At 38.8% G+C, this 14,979-nt stretch overlaps 1 protein-coding gene across 2 annotated transcripts in view; it reads left to right on the plus strand.

The window, feature by feature from the left end:
• Positions 1 to 9,985: 9,985 nt before the first annotated feature.
• Positions 9,986 to 14,979, plus strand: part of TXNRD1 (thioredoxin reductase 1) — a 29,945-nt gene continuing 24,951 nt past the window's right edge. Inside the window, exons 1-2 of one of the 2 annotated variants that reach the window (XM_066549986.1) lie at positions 9,986 to 10,095; positions 12,237 to 12,362. In XM_066549986.1, the coding sequence (XP_066406083.1) occupies positions 12,270 to 12,362 (93 nt within the window). In that variant the 5' untranslated portion in view covers positions 9,986 to 10,095; positions 12,237 to 12,269. Of the gene's footprint in view, positions 10,096 to 12,236; positions 12,363 to 14,979 lie in introns of those variants that run through there. The other variant, XM_066549987.1, reaches the window with a different exon arrangement.

The following is a 14,979-nucleotide window of genomic DNA, read 5'->3' on the forward strand; positions in this document are numbered from 1 at the left end:
GAAGCTAAATAATGGGCTTGAAGTAGTGAATGCCTGAAAATGAGCCTATGCTTACATCTGGTGCTGAGCAGCAGTTCTGCCTAAATGAGCTTGTATTACTATAGAAGTGTTCTCAGCTCTACCACATCCCTGGGAGAGGGGACTGTTTTTAAACATGCTCTTACACTTGCAATAATTTGAGGACATGAACACGAAACCACCTTAGGAGCTTTAAGGTGTTACATGATATTTTAAGTCTTAGTATGTAGGATGGAAATTGTCAAAACCTTGACAAACAAAAAGTAAAGATGCCTGTGCACTAAGAATTTGCATAAGGCACACCAGAAGCTGGCAAATACAAAGATGACATTTGTAACAGTTAAAACTCTTGAAATAGGCTTATTGTTATGGCTCCATATTGCTTAGATCTTTCAATCATACCAACATAAAATCCTTCAATCTGAACATTGGAAGCACTAGATGGTCCTTGATCCTAAGACGAGGAATGGGGAAGAAAAAAAATAAAAGCAAACAAAAAACAACCTCTCAAAGCACTGTCTAGAGAGTCCTGTTGTCCTTGTACTTTCAGGGCACAGTTGTGACCTGAGAGCAGTTCCCTTACCTAATGCTGCCACTACCATTTATGATTTTAGAAGTACCTAATTTAGTTTTAAATCTGATACTGGAATCTGTGCAGATCTGGTAGCATGGAGTCTGGGGCAGAGTGAGCTGCTCTAGAGTTACACCCAGACCTGGTTTCTCTGGCCAACAATCTCTCTGCTGGCATAAACTCAGAAATGAAACCTGAATCTCAATGAGCATTTTCAGCATTGTGAAGCTGACTCATTTAGGCTAAATGACTTAAAAGAACATGTTGTTTGGACTTTGGTTTATATGTTCTGCTGTATCTTTGGTTTTTCAGTTTAAGATGTTACTACTCCCTGTTGCCTATTCTACAACTCTGGCAGCATCTTAAAGTAATTCTCCAGGAAGGTTGGTTTAAACTGTGAGACAAAGTTTATATTTCAGTATCAAGGCAGATTTGCTTCTGGGATAGTTGTTTATGAGTAAATTATTATCTGAAACCCAATGTCCACTTCCTAAAGGAACACATCAAAGTTTTTAGTGTCCAAGGTTTTTTGTTTTTAGGACAAGACATGAGAAGAGTTTTGGGTTCTGTTGAAGGACTTACACAGAAAACTAAAGCAAAATAATTTACAGAAATTTGAACAGAGATACATAATTTACATGCAACTGGAAACATAATCCAAATATACTAATTACTCGTTGTTTAACTGACTCTGAAACATGAACAATCTAAAATTAACCCCTTTCTATAGGTGGTCATGCCATGTAGGAGAGTTGTTTTAATATCTATATATTTCCCTTGGACAAAGCATATTTAAACTTATGTGTGTAGTAGGAGAAAGAAATTAGCTTGTTGATAGCTGTAATAATTTCTTCTTTGTTCTCTGGATTTTTTCTCACCTTTCCATCTTTTATCAATGTCAATATTAGATTCAGTTATTAATTCACTGTAAGATCTAAAAATGTTAAAAAAATAAACAGTAGCAAGCTGGCAATAAGCACAACTGGCAAAAAAAATAGTGCCCAGCACAGGAAAAAGTAAAAATGTTAAGACGAGGTGCTTATATATAGGTTGCATAACAAAGGTCTTAAATACATTCCCTTGTCCTTACCTTGTGCTTTCAAAAAGGTTATTCTCAATCTTCAAATGGTATTTGAAGATACTTCAGTATCTTGAGTATACTTCAACAATTGCATTTTGCTTGAGTATACTTCAACAATTGCATTTTGCAGGTGCAGTATTTATGACATTTTGTGAGTGTAAAGGTATGAAAATTAGAAGTAACAGAGAAGACAGTGCTTTTCCTGATACATTTGTTAAATTATCTCCACACTTACTTAATTTTCTGTATTATAAACAGCCACTTTACTGCAGAAAGGATTAAGGACTAAATTCAAAGCTGTACAATAAGGGACTAAAATTACACATCTCAGAATTAAGATAGCCTGGGTTGCAGCTTTTGCTTTATAAGACATATTGTTTGTTTCTGTGGGACTCTAACTTGTTATAATGTCAAGTGCTGCTTTTTTTCCATCCCAGACTGTCATAGTTGAATATTATGAGGGGCTGTGTTTTAGTTTGGTTTGACTTTGTTGTATGTTGAAGATGCTCGGCTTCTTTCGGGACTGGGCACTCAGGACACACTCACTGTGGGCCTGGAAAGTAGACTGGGAATGAAATTTGGGCTGGATTCTACAAAGTCAGTTTAAAAGGTAGTTTTAGCATAATTGTTCCTAATTTTTAGTGCTAATATGAGAGCCTCTGCAGCATAACTGTGAGATGGAGTAACAGGGAATCCACTTTGGTGGTCCTAGTTCTGTGCTGTAGTACAAACACCAGTGGTAATTAGGTCATGTTGACATTTACATGTGGTGAGCGTCACAGTAATGAGGCTCCAAATATTTTACTTTTGCAGTATTTCCTGGAAATGTGTTGACCATATAAGTTACATGTGCATTGCTCAGGTGACAACAATAGATGTGTCATAGCACTCTTTGTGCAAAAAAGTAGAGTGAACTCAAATCCTGGATGTGGCTTATTGGATGTCCATGTATTTCCTCTACCCTTGTTAATAATTATGCCGTGCCCTTGATTTCTGCTGTGAACAGAAACTGTGCTTGGCCTTCAACAATGTATGGTATTCACCTCCTTTTTCCAGTCCTTTTTTATGGTATCTCTATTTTCAAAACTTTGGAGGTAGAACTCCATTGCTTGTTCCTGTTTGAAGGTTGTTCCTCCATTAAGCCCATCTCAGTTACCCTTTGGTAGGGTGTCTTGTTTCTGTTTTGATTGTGCTTGTAGAAAACAAACCAAATAACAGAAAAAATTGTGCACTGGGGCTTACTTAGTATACTGAATTGCTAAACTATTCTCTTTTTTCTTTACCACTGTTATCTCCAGAGGATATCTTATCTACATCGACTCCCTTGTTTTTGATACCTGTTTTTTTATACCTGTCTGTTGTCATGCAGCTGCCTTCCAGTTTATAGCTCAACTCATGTATTTCCTGGTGTTTTTTTCCATTGCTTTTTCATTTTTCCCCCATTCATACTTTTAAATAACTTCCTTTTTGAATGTGCTGTGACATTTTAGGTCTTCCTTGCATAACCATCCCCTAACTTGCTTGGTTATATCTGATGCCCTGTCTTTTTCCTTATCTTCATTTTGGTTTTACCTTCTGTTTTTCCTCCAAAAAGTTCACAAGTTCACAGCTGTTGCTTTCCATAGCATATTGCCTTTCCTATATAAACTCTTTGTGCCATGTAGTATTGGGTATGTAAAGGGATTCTTTTATGATAAACTCCATGGAATTGTGTGATCCCCACAACTCTATCTGACCCAGCACTGTGTTTTGCATAAAAGAGATACAAATGCAAAGAGAGGAAGTAAGTAGAGCATGCAAATACTTTTATTTCCATAGAAAATAGTAGTGATGTAGTCTAGTGTAGTCCTAGCTTTTCTTAAGAAGCTGCTAATGGACTGGTTTTACTGAGTGAATGGAGATGCCATCTCATTCTATCTTCTGTTCTAGCGAAGTTGCCTGTTTTGCTTGTTGAGTCAGATGCTCAAGGAGGAAAGAGCTGTTTGACATGGTCACCTCTCTTGTGTCCTGGCATTGCATCCCCAGCATGGTGGGAAGGAAACTCCTAATTTCTTTATCTCCTCTGCTGTTGGCACAGCCTGACACAAAGCAAGCACTTCTCAGTAGCAGGCTGGCTTCTCTGGCTCACAGGTATAAGGTATTTCTTGTTTTCCAGCCTTGTTTTCCTTCACAATCATTCCCAGCCAGACCTTTGTCAGGGCCATGTGCATAGGGTTGGTTTGCTGGATTGCTTTGGCGGCAGGAGAGTTCAGAGGGCAGTGAGTGACCTGTTAGGCTGTGTTGCTTCCCTCTCCTCACAGAAATTCTGTGTCATTGTTTGCTGAGCTGCTACAAAAAGGATTAAATGGTTCCACTCAAATCCTTTTTTTTTTCAAAGATAAAAAATTTTATTACTCTGGATTCAAATATCTGGGTTTTTTTCCTCACCTCTTAAAAAAGTCCCACTTGTGGGGGGAAATAAATCACATATTTCTGAGCCAAGTACCGAGGTACTTTTCATGTTGTTGTACCTGCCTTAAACTTCATGCCCTTACTGTACGATTACCTGCAAAGAGCTTGTTTTCCTTTAATTGTGTTCAATTTTAATAACTGGTTTGTTGGACAAAAAAGCCTGATTATGTGTGAGTTGTTTTCCACCATTTTTTGTTCTCTATGACTCAAATGCAAGCCTGATTTCAAAGAAATGAATGTGTGAATAAATAAATGGCTTTAGTTGTGGTAGAAACAATAAAGGCATGGCCATTGGCAGTAGGGACTAATGAATGGCACCAGCACCAGGAGAACCTGTTCCATCCCTGCTGAGTACTGTTTTACCTCTCTGGCCTCAGGTGCCACACTTATTCAAGTGAGGCTGGTGATGCTTCCTCCTTGTGTCAAAGAGTTATTTATTTACTGACCAGGAATTAAAAAGAAGGTAGCATGAGAATATTAATCACAGTTTGTGGGAACCACAGGTTTGTGTTGGCCCAGGAATTTCAAAAAGAAAAGTCAGGAAGCTCAGCCCTTTCAGGTCCTTCCAAATAAAGGGTGAGCCAGTATGAATGGCACTGTGAGCATGATACACTTTACAGGTAGTTATATCTGAACCCAGCTTCCTTTGGTTTTGATTTAGATTAGATAAAGCATTAACTAATATGAGTGAATCTCAAAGCAACTGTGACTTTTGAAGGAAATAGACAAAAATCTGTGCTAAAATTACTGGTACTGTAAGGTGATATTTTCCATTAAAATGGCATATAAATTGTTATATGAGATATTGTAGCTTTTACCACAGCTCCAGAGGCAGACAAGTTTTGTATTAAGATTTTCATATCCTGCTTAGTTTAGTTCACAATGAAATAAAATTGAAGATGAAAGTGGTCCGAGATACATAATTAATGTAAGATTGGTTGCCTTTTACTGAGAAGAGAATCTGAAAGTTACTTTTGTTAAATTTGTACAGCTTGTTCTGTTAAAGCCAACAGAGTTTGTATTGTAGATGTTCTGGAAATACTTGAGGTCAGCATGTGATGCTATGCTTGCAGAAAACATCCCTATTAGTGCTAATTAGAGCAACCTGGCTAATTCTTGTATGGTTTACTGTAAACAATGACATAAGGAATGAGGAATGGCTGAAGACTTTCAAGGGTAAGTACCCACTGCCTGATACTGCTGAGAAACTTCTGTGGGTGAGAGCACTAGTAGGAAAGTCTGTAAGAAAGCCCAAGTCTTGTTGGAGTGGGATTTTAAGTTCCATAATTATTATGGCAGAAACATGTCTTGTAGGACTTCATAGCAAACCAAGAAATATAATGATGCCCCTGTTAAAATCCCTAAAGTAATATACTTTTTCATAAAGCAGTTGGACTTTGTGATAGCTGCATGAATATTCAGAAAAGCAAAAGGAAAACAAAAGCCTGGAAGTAGGAATTACTTCTTTTGGTAGGAACTAGAAACTGAGACCAGTTTTAGGAACCCTGTCTTCAGACTAACTGGATGAGACAGATTATAAATTTGAGTGGATGATTATTAGAGAAGGGGATGTTTGAGTGTTGAGTGTTTTGCCCTAGGTTCTTGGATGGAAAGGTGGTGGATTGCAGCCCTCCAAACACAGTGCTGACCTATCTTGAGTGGAAAACTGATTGGAGGATGTTGTTGAGTCAGTCCCCAGATGTTAATTGGAAAATTAACCTGAAAGGGTGAATTTTGTCACTTAATCCCATTTTTGAGTGGGAACTTTTCTGCTGGGTATAGAGAGCTTTGATTCAGGCTCTCCAATTGATGTCACTTGAAAGTTTGTCTTTCCTTTGATCTGGTGTTCATCATTCCTCTGTCAGTGTTTCTTCTTTGGTTGGTCTTGGTTTTGTAATTCCTGTCCTGCTATGCCTCTGCAGAAGTTAGATTAACAGTTATCAGTAGATTTTTACTGTCCTTTGAGAATACTGTGCTCTGGGGCTTTCTGCTGTTTTCTGCCTTTTTCATATATTAACTGCATTTGTTCGGCTGAGAATGATGAGGGTTTTTTTCTCTTCTGGCTTAGAGCACTCAACACTTAGGTTGGAAAGTTCCCTGAAGAAAGTTTGTATCTAAATGTTTTCCCACTTACGGAATTTACTTTAAATGCTTTTTGTACTCAAATAGTTGTGGTAAAAACAAAGAATTTATATTTTCATGAAGGAAATAGGTGTTTTGGAGTAGTACTATGTACCACTGTCAGGACTCTGCTAACAGAAATCTGACCAAGTAGAATCCTTCTTCATAGAGCTTCAACTAGTTGCAAAGTTCAGTTATTCCACATTATGCCTTGATGTTGATCCAAGTCAAGCAGTCCCTTATTTAAATGGAAGGAGTTTTAAGCTCTTAGATATGAAAAGGACATGAACAAAAATAGAATTAAAATTCAAGGGCTTTGCAGCAACATACTGGATAAATATAAGCAATAACATAGTTCAGAGAATTTCTCATTTCTAAGGAAAATGCACTTTACTCTTTTGATTGTCAAATGTTAAAGCTTGATGGATTTTGGATTTGAGAGCCCAGCAGACAGCTCAGTCCCACTCATCCCTCCCTGGTGGGATGGGGAGAAAATTGGAAGAGTGAAGGTGAGAAAACTCATAACTGGGACAAAGACAATTTAGTAGGTAAAGCAAATGACACCATGCCAGCAAGGCTGCAGGCTTCCATTTCCTCTCAGTTTTGTCAGTTCAGCTGATTGCAAGGCAGCTTCTCAGTGTGCATTCGTGGTATGATCCAGGCTGGAGGTGTATCTTTTAAGGGCTTGGGGATTTTCCCTGGTAATCTGAATGATATAATGGCTCTGTTGCCGTCACTACCAAATGTTTGAGTTTGCTCATTAGGGGAGGTAGTGATCTGTGAGGATAGTGCAGAAATGAGCATATCTAGAAGAAGGAAAACATGAAAATTTCTCAAACCACAAAGATAACTTGAACATAAGGTAAATACTCATGGTCATATGAAATAGCCTGTACTTCCCAAATGCCTGAGGATAGGGCTGTAAAGCAATTTATGTGCTTGCTCAGAAACATTTCAAATTTAGAGGTGTCTTCTGAACTCCTGGAGTAGAGACAACTATTTTTTAAAATTATTGTTCATTAAAATGTGAAGTTTGTTCTTGTTGGTAATGCTCTTTTCTGTGATACAGAAACTTTAGGTAAATCAGTGGAGACTTTTGCCTTGAAGCCCCACCTCTAGACCTCTAGAGTGAGTTGTTGAAAGGCAAGTGCTTTCCATGGGAGCCCATGTCCTGCCTCTGCAGCTGGTGGGATCACTGGATCACTTTTGCAGGGTAAGGCAATTCTTATCCTGGAGCAGTTTTGCTTACCAAGCTTGTGCAGGCTGTTGGGTTGGGCTGGTCCTGTTCCCACCTGATCAAAGCCTTCTGAAACCAATCATGCCTTTTTTCTTTCTAGCCAGAAGTTACACAACAAACAGTCAAAAGTTCAGAGGCCTCAGTGCTAGGGAGGACTTTGGTTTGTGAGGAAGCTCCCTCCCAGTAAGGATGGATATGGGTTGAAAACACCACAGTTGTTTCACTGCATTTTTTTTATCTCCCCAGGTAAGGTTTTTTCTGGTTTAACAAGTTCTGAGCAAACCTGGCAGTTTTGCCACTACCAGCAAGAGGTGTAGCTGCCTCCTCTTACTCTCTACTGGTCTGGTCATGCCTTTGTCCTGGCACCAGCAGGGGTGATCACAGGATTGTTCCCTGAGCTGGCTGAGCTTGTTCGACTGGTGGGAAACTGTCCACAACTTTTCTTCTCCTGGGTTAGTTTTCTCCTAGGTTAATGAGTTTATTTAGCTCATGCACGGGTCTGAAGTCTGCCAGAACTGGTGCCAAGTATGCAGACACAAAGAAGGAAAAAACAGTATGGTGAAAGAGAATAGACTTGTCCCCCTTTTTTTAGTATTGGTTGATTATATTAATTCACCCCATACCAAGGAGCACTTGGCAGGTCATAGGAAAGGTGCCACCTCACCAGCCACCACCTCCTAGATTGGTATTAAAAAACCAAAAGTTGGTGGTTTTGCAGGGCAAGAGCCTCACTGGGCTTCCCTACTACAGACTTGTTAAATAATGCTGATACGTACCTCACCACCGCATCTCGGAGGGTTATCCAGAGCAGATCAATGGTTCAGGTTCTCTTTAGCAGTCTCACTCTGAAAAAAATATGTCTGCTGACTTGTTTTTGGAAAGTATTGATTATTCACCAGGACTTTGGGTTATCACAACTGCTGTTAACAGGTGGAATTTTATGGAGAGCAAGCTGGTGACACACAGAGCACTTCCTGCTTTGTCATGCTGCCTGTGGCAGGTTGCCCAAACCAACAAGGGAGAGGCCCCCAGAAGCAGAGCCAGCCAGCATACAAACTCTTTCAAGTCTTTGCCAGGGGCTAGGATGCCTTTGGGTTTTGGGGCTATTGCTAAAACTTGGTACCTCTGGCACGGATCTACCTGAAAATAATTAGAGATATTTATACAAGTGCCCGTGTTGGCTAATGTCTAGATTTTATCTCACTGAAGCTACAGTTTTAGGTGAACATTCCTGAGATTGTTCAAACTTGCAGGAACAAAATATTTCTTCTGTTGCTTTGGATACACACAGGTCTGTAGCTTTAATATAATATAGCAAAGCAAAAATTTATCTTTTGTGAAGGCTGTTCAAACCCTGTGTTCTTGCTTTTCTTTTTTTACATGTGTGTATTCCCCAATTAGAACAGGAAAAGCAGTATCCATCATTAATATTACTGTTAGGAGTTCTGATCTTTAAACCCCTTTGCCAACATCACCAAAGTACTCTTCCCAATATCTTTGTGAGATAAAGGAATTTTAGCAACAAGTTCCAGAGAAGAAGTCAGAAATTACAAGATTACAGACCAGTTTTCAATGACTGCCTTTTTTCATTTGTGTGTATGTGAATGTTTTTCAGGTTTGTGGGCTCAATGCCCAAGGAATGTATACATAGCATTCAGTATGGCTGTTTCTCTAAGTATGGACACATGTCAGGGTTTGCTAATTAATGCTGGTTGTACAGTGCAAAGTATGTATGTGATTAAGTACAAACAACTGTGTACTAACCCATTTATTAGAAATTAAGCATAACGTAATTCAGGGTTATGTGGAGGAAGGCAGAGCTGATAATTCATTCCAATCCACTTTTTTCTTTTCCAATGCCACATCAAATAAAGTTTCACTGTGTGTAAATATGTTTTTTTTTTCTTTTCACTAATATGCTTAAACTTCTATATTGAGTATACATACATACATATATATACATAAATATATATATATATATATATATATATATATATAAGCACTCTGTTATGACCAGTGGGAACACTGATCTTTCCCAGCCTTTTTATCAATACATTGAACTGAAAGAAGTTTCCAGGCAATTAATTGCAGGAGAAAACTAAAAACTTTTAATTAAATTTAAAAAGTACGAGACTTTACGTGTCACTTTCTAGGCAAGAAAGATAAAAATTATCATGTTCTTTTAAGACTGAAGTTTCAGGCTTAGCCACAGGAAATATGATTTCCTTGCTTTGATGCAATCATGTTGTTAGATTTGCCAAAAGTACTGAAATCTCAGCCAACTCTTGTTTGGGATTTTATTCAGCAGGAAAATATTGCAAGTCATCCTAGCGTTGCAAATGAGTCATGAGTCACCTTAGGAAACTCTCCCCTGGGACAGACATGCCACAGATGAGGAAGTGATGAAGCTGCCAGGCCACTCCCCCAGATAATTTCTCTCGAGGAGCACAGCCCTCATAAAGGACATCTCTCCAGACACTATGTTATTTTATCCTTGATTTCACAGGGGGAGCCCCGAAACTGCAAGGAGGGCAGCGCGAAGCAGCAGCAGAAACTTCCCAGCCAGTTGTTTCAGCACGGGAGAAGCAAACAGGAGATCATGAGAGAACTTTAAAGGTAGGGGGAGGTACATTTCAAAGTCTGTAATTTTTGACATTGAAAAATAATCAGCGTGTAGAATTTATTGTAAAATCTGTAGTTCATGGGTAAGAGTAGGGATGATCTGTTCTCAGGATGGGATCATGGTCATGAAGTAGTTCCCCCACTAAGAGGGATGTAGAGCTTGTCAAGAGCCTGGCTGCTTTGGAGGAGGGTTTGGGAGGAAGAGGGGAAGCTTGTAATCTACTTTGTCTAATCTAAGCTTTTAATATATTTTCATGAAGAGCTATTATGAAGAATTAATGAGAAATGAACCAAAGACTAGGAAATAAAAACTGAAGTTTCATAATCCATGTGAAAACAAAGCATTTTTAAAAGGAGAAAAAAAAAAGTAGCATGATAAAAGTAGTGATCTAAGCAAATGAGTATTTGGTGTGGTTTCCTTCTGTTCATCATCAAGATACCATTCTTGGTAGCTGGGTCTGATGACTGTGGGGGAGTTAGTCTCCCCTTATGCTTCACACTGTCCTGTTTTCACTAAGCTAGCAAGGTGTGCTTTGAAAAGGCACCCTTTCTCTGATTTTATATCTCTAAATACAAATGAAGTGAAGCTGCATATCACAGTACAATACATGCTCCTCTGCTCTTATTGTGGTAGGAAGTTTGATCCTGGCTAATGGCAGTGTTAGCAAAATAGAAAAAAGGGAATCAAGTGCAAAGCAGGTTCAGTGGCAGGGGTGGTGGAGCAGCAGGAGAAGAGGAAGGAGAATGAGGTATTTTTGGATGTCTTCACAGCAGCCTCAGGTGTTTTCTAGGTTTTGTGTCTACTGTTAACATGCTGCCTGGGGTTATGAAATACTACTAGAATCTAACTTTGTGCAGACAGATACACAGCCTGAATTTCTCCTGGCATTGCTGTGTAATTCATCTAAGCAAGAGGGGATTTTTATCAGTGGGATGGCTGCACTGGCAGCAGTCAGTAGAGTTGACATAGTTATAGAGGACTAATCAAACCTCAGAGGAGGGCAATGGAAAGGGAATAACCTCAGAGGAAGGCAACAGTAGAATGGGTTGAGTACAAAAGGCTGTTTAATGCAAAACAAAATCAGAATGAAAAGACAAGGGAAACTTCTTTGGGCTCTTCTCTTTCCTTTGATTTGCCACAACTATTCCAGTAGTACCAAATCAATTCCTACCAAGCTAGACAGACAGAAACACATATTTGTAAAGTGGCAAAGTATGGGTTTCTTAGTTGATGGGTTGGGTCTTAAAAGTTTTTTCATTACTTTAGCTGATGCTCACTGATTTACATCAGCTAAGGAATCTGATTTTTACTCACTCCAGGTCTTGTCCTGCAATTTGAGAGGCATTGAGAATGTTGCCAGAACTCCAAAGGCTTGAAGGTCTGAAGCCCTAATAAATTGGAGTTTCACAAATTAAGTATGAAGGCTCATTTTAGAAAGTGTATATGAAGAGAATGCCATTTTCGTGCCAAATGCATTTTAGGACTAATGGGTAGTTTTTCTGTGGTAGTGATTTCTGTGATTAAAAAAAATAAATCTTTTGTGAAACCATAGTGGTCACGCTTGATCCATTTAATGCCAAAGCTGTGCTAAACCAAAGAGATGATAAACACTGGCATATTACAAAAACACAGATTTCAGACATGGTTTTCTTCATTCAGTTCTGTTCATTCTGTTAGTAAGGCTGGTAATTTTTGAGGATTAGTACAGTGCTGCATAGGATTGTTGTATTTTCCTACAAACATATGCAGGAGGAGGGGAAAAACACTAATTAGGGAAGTCCAGGGCAGATGAAAAGAATAAAATAATTAATGGAATGCTTGTGTCAGCACTTATGTATCCTGGTGTACAGTACAAGGAGGCTCTAGGGTTGCATTGTTGTGGGAAACTAAGTTCTGCAAGGAAGCCCAAGTGCTCCAATGAACAAGAAAATATATAGTTCAGTATCTGACAGGTATAGAGCTATTCATAGATGGATTAGAAAAATTAATTAAAAAACTAATTAAAAGCAGAGGTCAGAAAATTCTGATGCAATTATGTTCTCTTATCACAATATTTGCAACTGAAAATACTAATTTATGAACACTGCAGGTAATGTTTCAATATTCCCTAATACTTTTTGTTTTTTCTGTTCAGGCACATACGGAAGAAGAAAATCCTCGGAAGACAATGGAAGTGAATGGGTTTATGCTGGTGCCAGATTCCTATGACTATGATCTCATTGTCATCGGTGGAGGCTCAGGAGGTCTGGCAGCTGCCAAGGTATGAGGAGGAAAATACCCACTTATACTTTCCTTGTAAGTAGGGGGTGACATCCCCAGTGTCTTGGATTTGGTATCTTTAACACTGTAGGGGCATAACACTTTTGTCTGATCCATGAAATTTCTTTCACTATTTCACTTTTTCACCATTTTGGTTAGTGCCAATTATTCAATATACCTTTCTTTATGTTCTGAAGAAGGAAAACATGGTATACTCCTTAATATTCCCTAAAACTCCTTACTAGAATGAAACTTGGTCCCCATTTATGGGAGATGATGCTGCTGGAAAACAGCAGGTAGATATCTTAATAGTGTTTTAGTAGTTTAATTTAAACTCAACTCAACAATGAAAAGGTTCTATTCAAAATTAACATCAGGAGGTATCTACTTTTGTATAGAAGTAGTATCTTTTCAGACATAGTTGTGTATCTTTTAATTCTTGGCAATGGGGGAGATTCTGTGATTTTTGAGCTTACATAGTTGCATAAATGGAGATTTTGCCCATACTTAAGCTACGGTCTCACCCTTCCTTTCCAGGGTCTGGTGTTTCCTGCCTGTAGCCAGATGAATTATGGAGTTTTGTTAGGATAGTGCTATTAGAAGCATATCTACAATTAAATAAAATTTAAAAAAGCTGGTACAAAATACACCAGCTGTTAGAGCTGTCATAATCCCAAATATTTTAAACTTGAAGAAATTTAGTGTAAGTTAGTAGCTCTCCTTTACATCAGTAGTCAGGCACATTGTGTTTCTTCTCTCTATGGTAGGATTAGCTATTTAGAGTGAATTGAGCATTCCTGTGAATAAAATTACTTTGTTGTTCAAGACCTGGAGCTGGATTATTCCTCCATTTGGGAGTATTTCTTTTGTTCTCGAGAAGTGGAGGAGGTCATGCACAGTGAAAGAAAATAAGGAGAAAATATTTCAGAATAGTGTTGGATTCACAGTGAACCCTGGTCCCTTAGAAGTACTTCTGTTATAATGGAAATGTGCAGGGATGAGTGATGGATTGTAGATCCATCTATTTTCGTAGTTTACTGCTTTCCTATTGATAGGGGCACTGTTGTCATGGTGTAGGATTGAGGACTGAAGGAAAGATCTATGAAAGTTCTGAGAACCACAAAGAGAAGCAAGTCCTGGTTTTCAGAGGATGGAGATGTTCTGGGTCAGGAGAGAGTAACCAGAGTAAAATAGACTTTGCAGTAATGCAAAAAGAGTTTGCAGTAATAAGAAGCCAGCAGTTGAAATTTCTATAAGAAGACTAACTGACACAGTGATGTTTATTGCATCATTTTTCAGTTGTAGAATAGAAAAAGTATGCAGTAGGTAAATAAACTGCCTAATTCCTTCAACTCAGTATGTGAAGTATATTGATTCTCAGTGTTCTCACCTGATTGTTTAGTAGAACAGAAGATGGTAGATCAATAAAGTCAACATCCCTATCAGTAGTAATATGTGTATTTCTAATCAGTTTAAAAAAGTTGAAGTGAAACTGTTTTACACACATAAACTTCTGACTTTTACTTAGATTGTTCAATTTTTAAAAAATAATTCACTGACAGTGCTTTAAAATAACCAAACCAAAACAGAAAAAACCCCAGCTACACAGCTCTCATACAAAGTTCCAGATACCTGCACTCAGGTTTGCAGCAGTTTACCCAGACTGGTTAGATGTGTGCTTTTCACTCTGAAACCTGCACCTTTGTGTGCACATCTTCCACTCTACATTGTGAGCTTGTTCCTTTGGAGGCCATTCTCCACAGGGAGTGCAAACACTGTCAGGCTGACTTGGTACAACTCAGCTACAGACTCAGAATGGTGCTAGGGCCCCGCTCTCAGCTCACACAGAACAGCTACCTAAGCAGCCTTGCTGCATTCTCGCAGCACTGCACTGAGCCCTGAAAGGTTTGAGAGCCTACAGGGCAGGTTTGTAGCTGTGGGCAGATCACTCAGCCCACTCAGAAGTGATTATATCTGTGTATGATCTCTGCCAGGGTGGCGATGCAATGCTGTGCTGTGTTATGTGAGCATGTAGCTAAAGGGAAGCTTGGGAATCCATGCATTCTGCTTAGCTAACCCTGGTTAAGGCTCTTTGGAACAGTGCTTAAGAGTTGTCATCATAAAGGAGCTTTAATGACACATCTCAGTCCCTAAGTGCCTTTCTGAGGAACTTTCTCAGAGGTGCTGCTAATGGATAGGAATTAGCTTCTTGGCCAGCCTAGATCTTTATTGGAAGTGGAAATCCAGTACAACAATATTTTCTGAAGGTGTCTACAGCCTGTGTTATTTGTAGTGTGATTTGCATTTTGCATGAAGTAAGACTCATTTAAAATTGACATTCTGATTGTCAAATATTTGGATTAACAAGTATTACCGGTAACAGAATGCTGAAGGTTGTCCAGCTCCTCCCAAACCAAACCTAAGGCCAGCTCATATAGTTGTTACTGCTCACACGTCTAAGAATTCATCATATAATGCCAGCATAGTTGTGGCTACTCCAAGTAGCAAAATTATTTTGCTTCATCTCATGGGATAGTTCTCAGTATCATTTACAGGCATTAATTGTAGATTTGCTAGTGAAACTTAGGGGGAATATAGGATCATAGAGTCATTAAGGT

The sequence above is a fragment of the Molothrus aeneus genome, chromosome 5 (assembly GCF_037042795.1).
Source record: "Molothrus aeneus isolate 106 chromosome 5, BPBGC_Maene_1.0, whole genome shotgun sequence".
Classification (NCBI taxonomy): Eukaryota; Metazoa; Chordata; class Aves; order Passeriformes; family Icteridae; genus Molothrus; species Molothrus aeneus.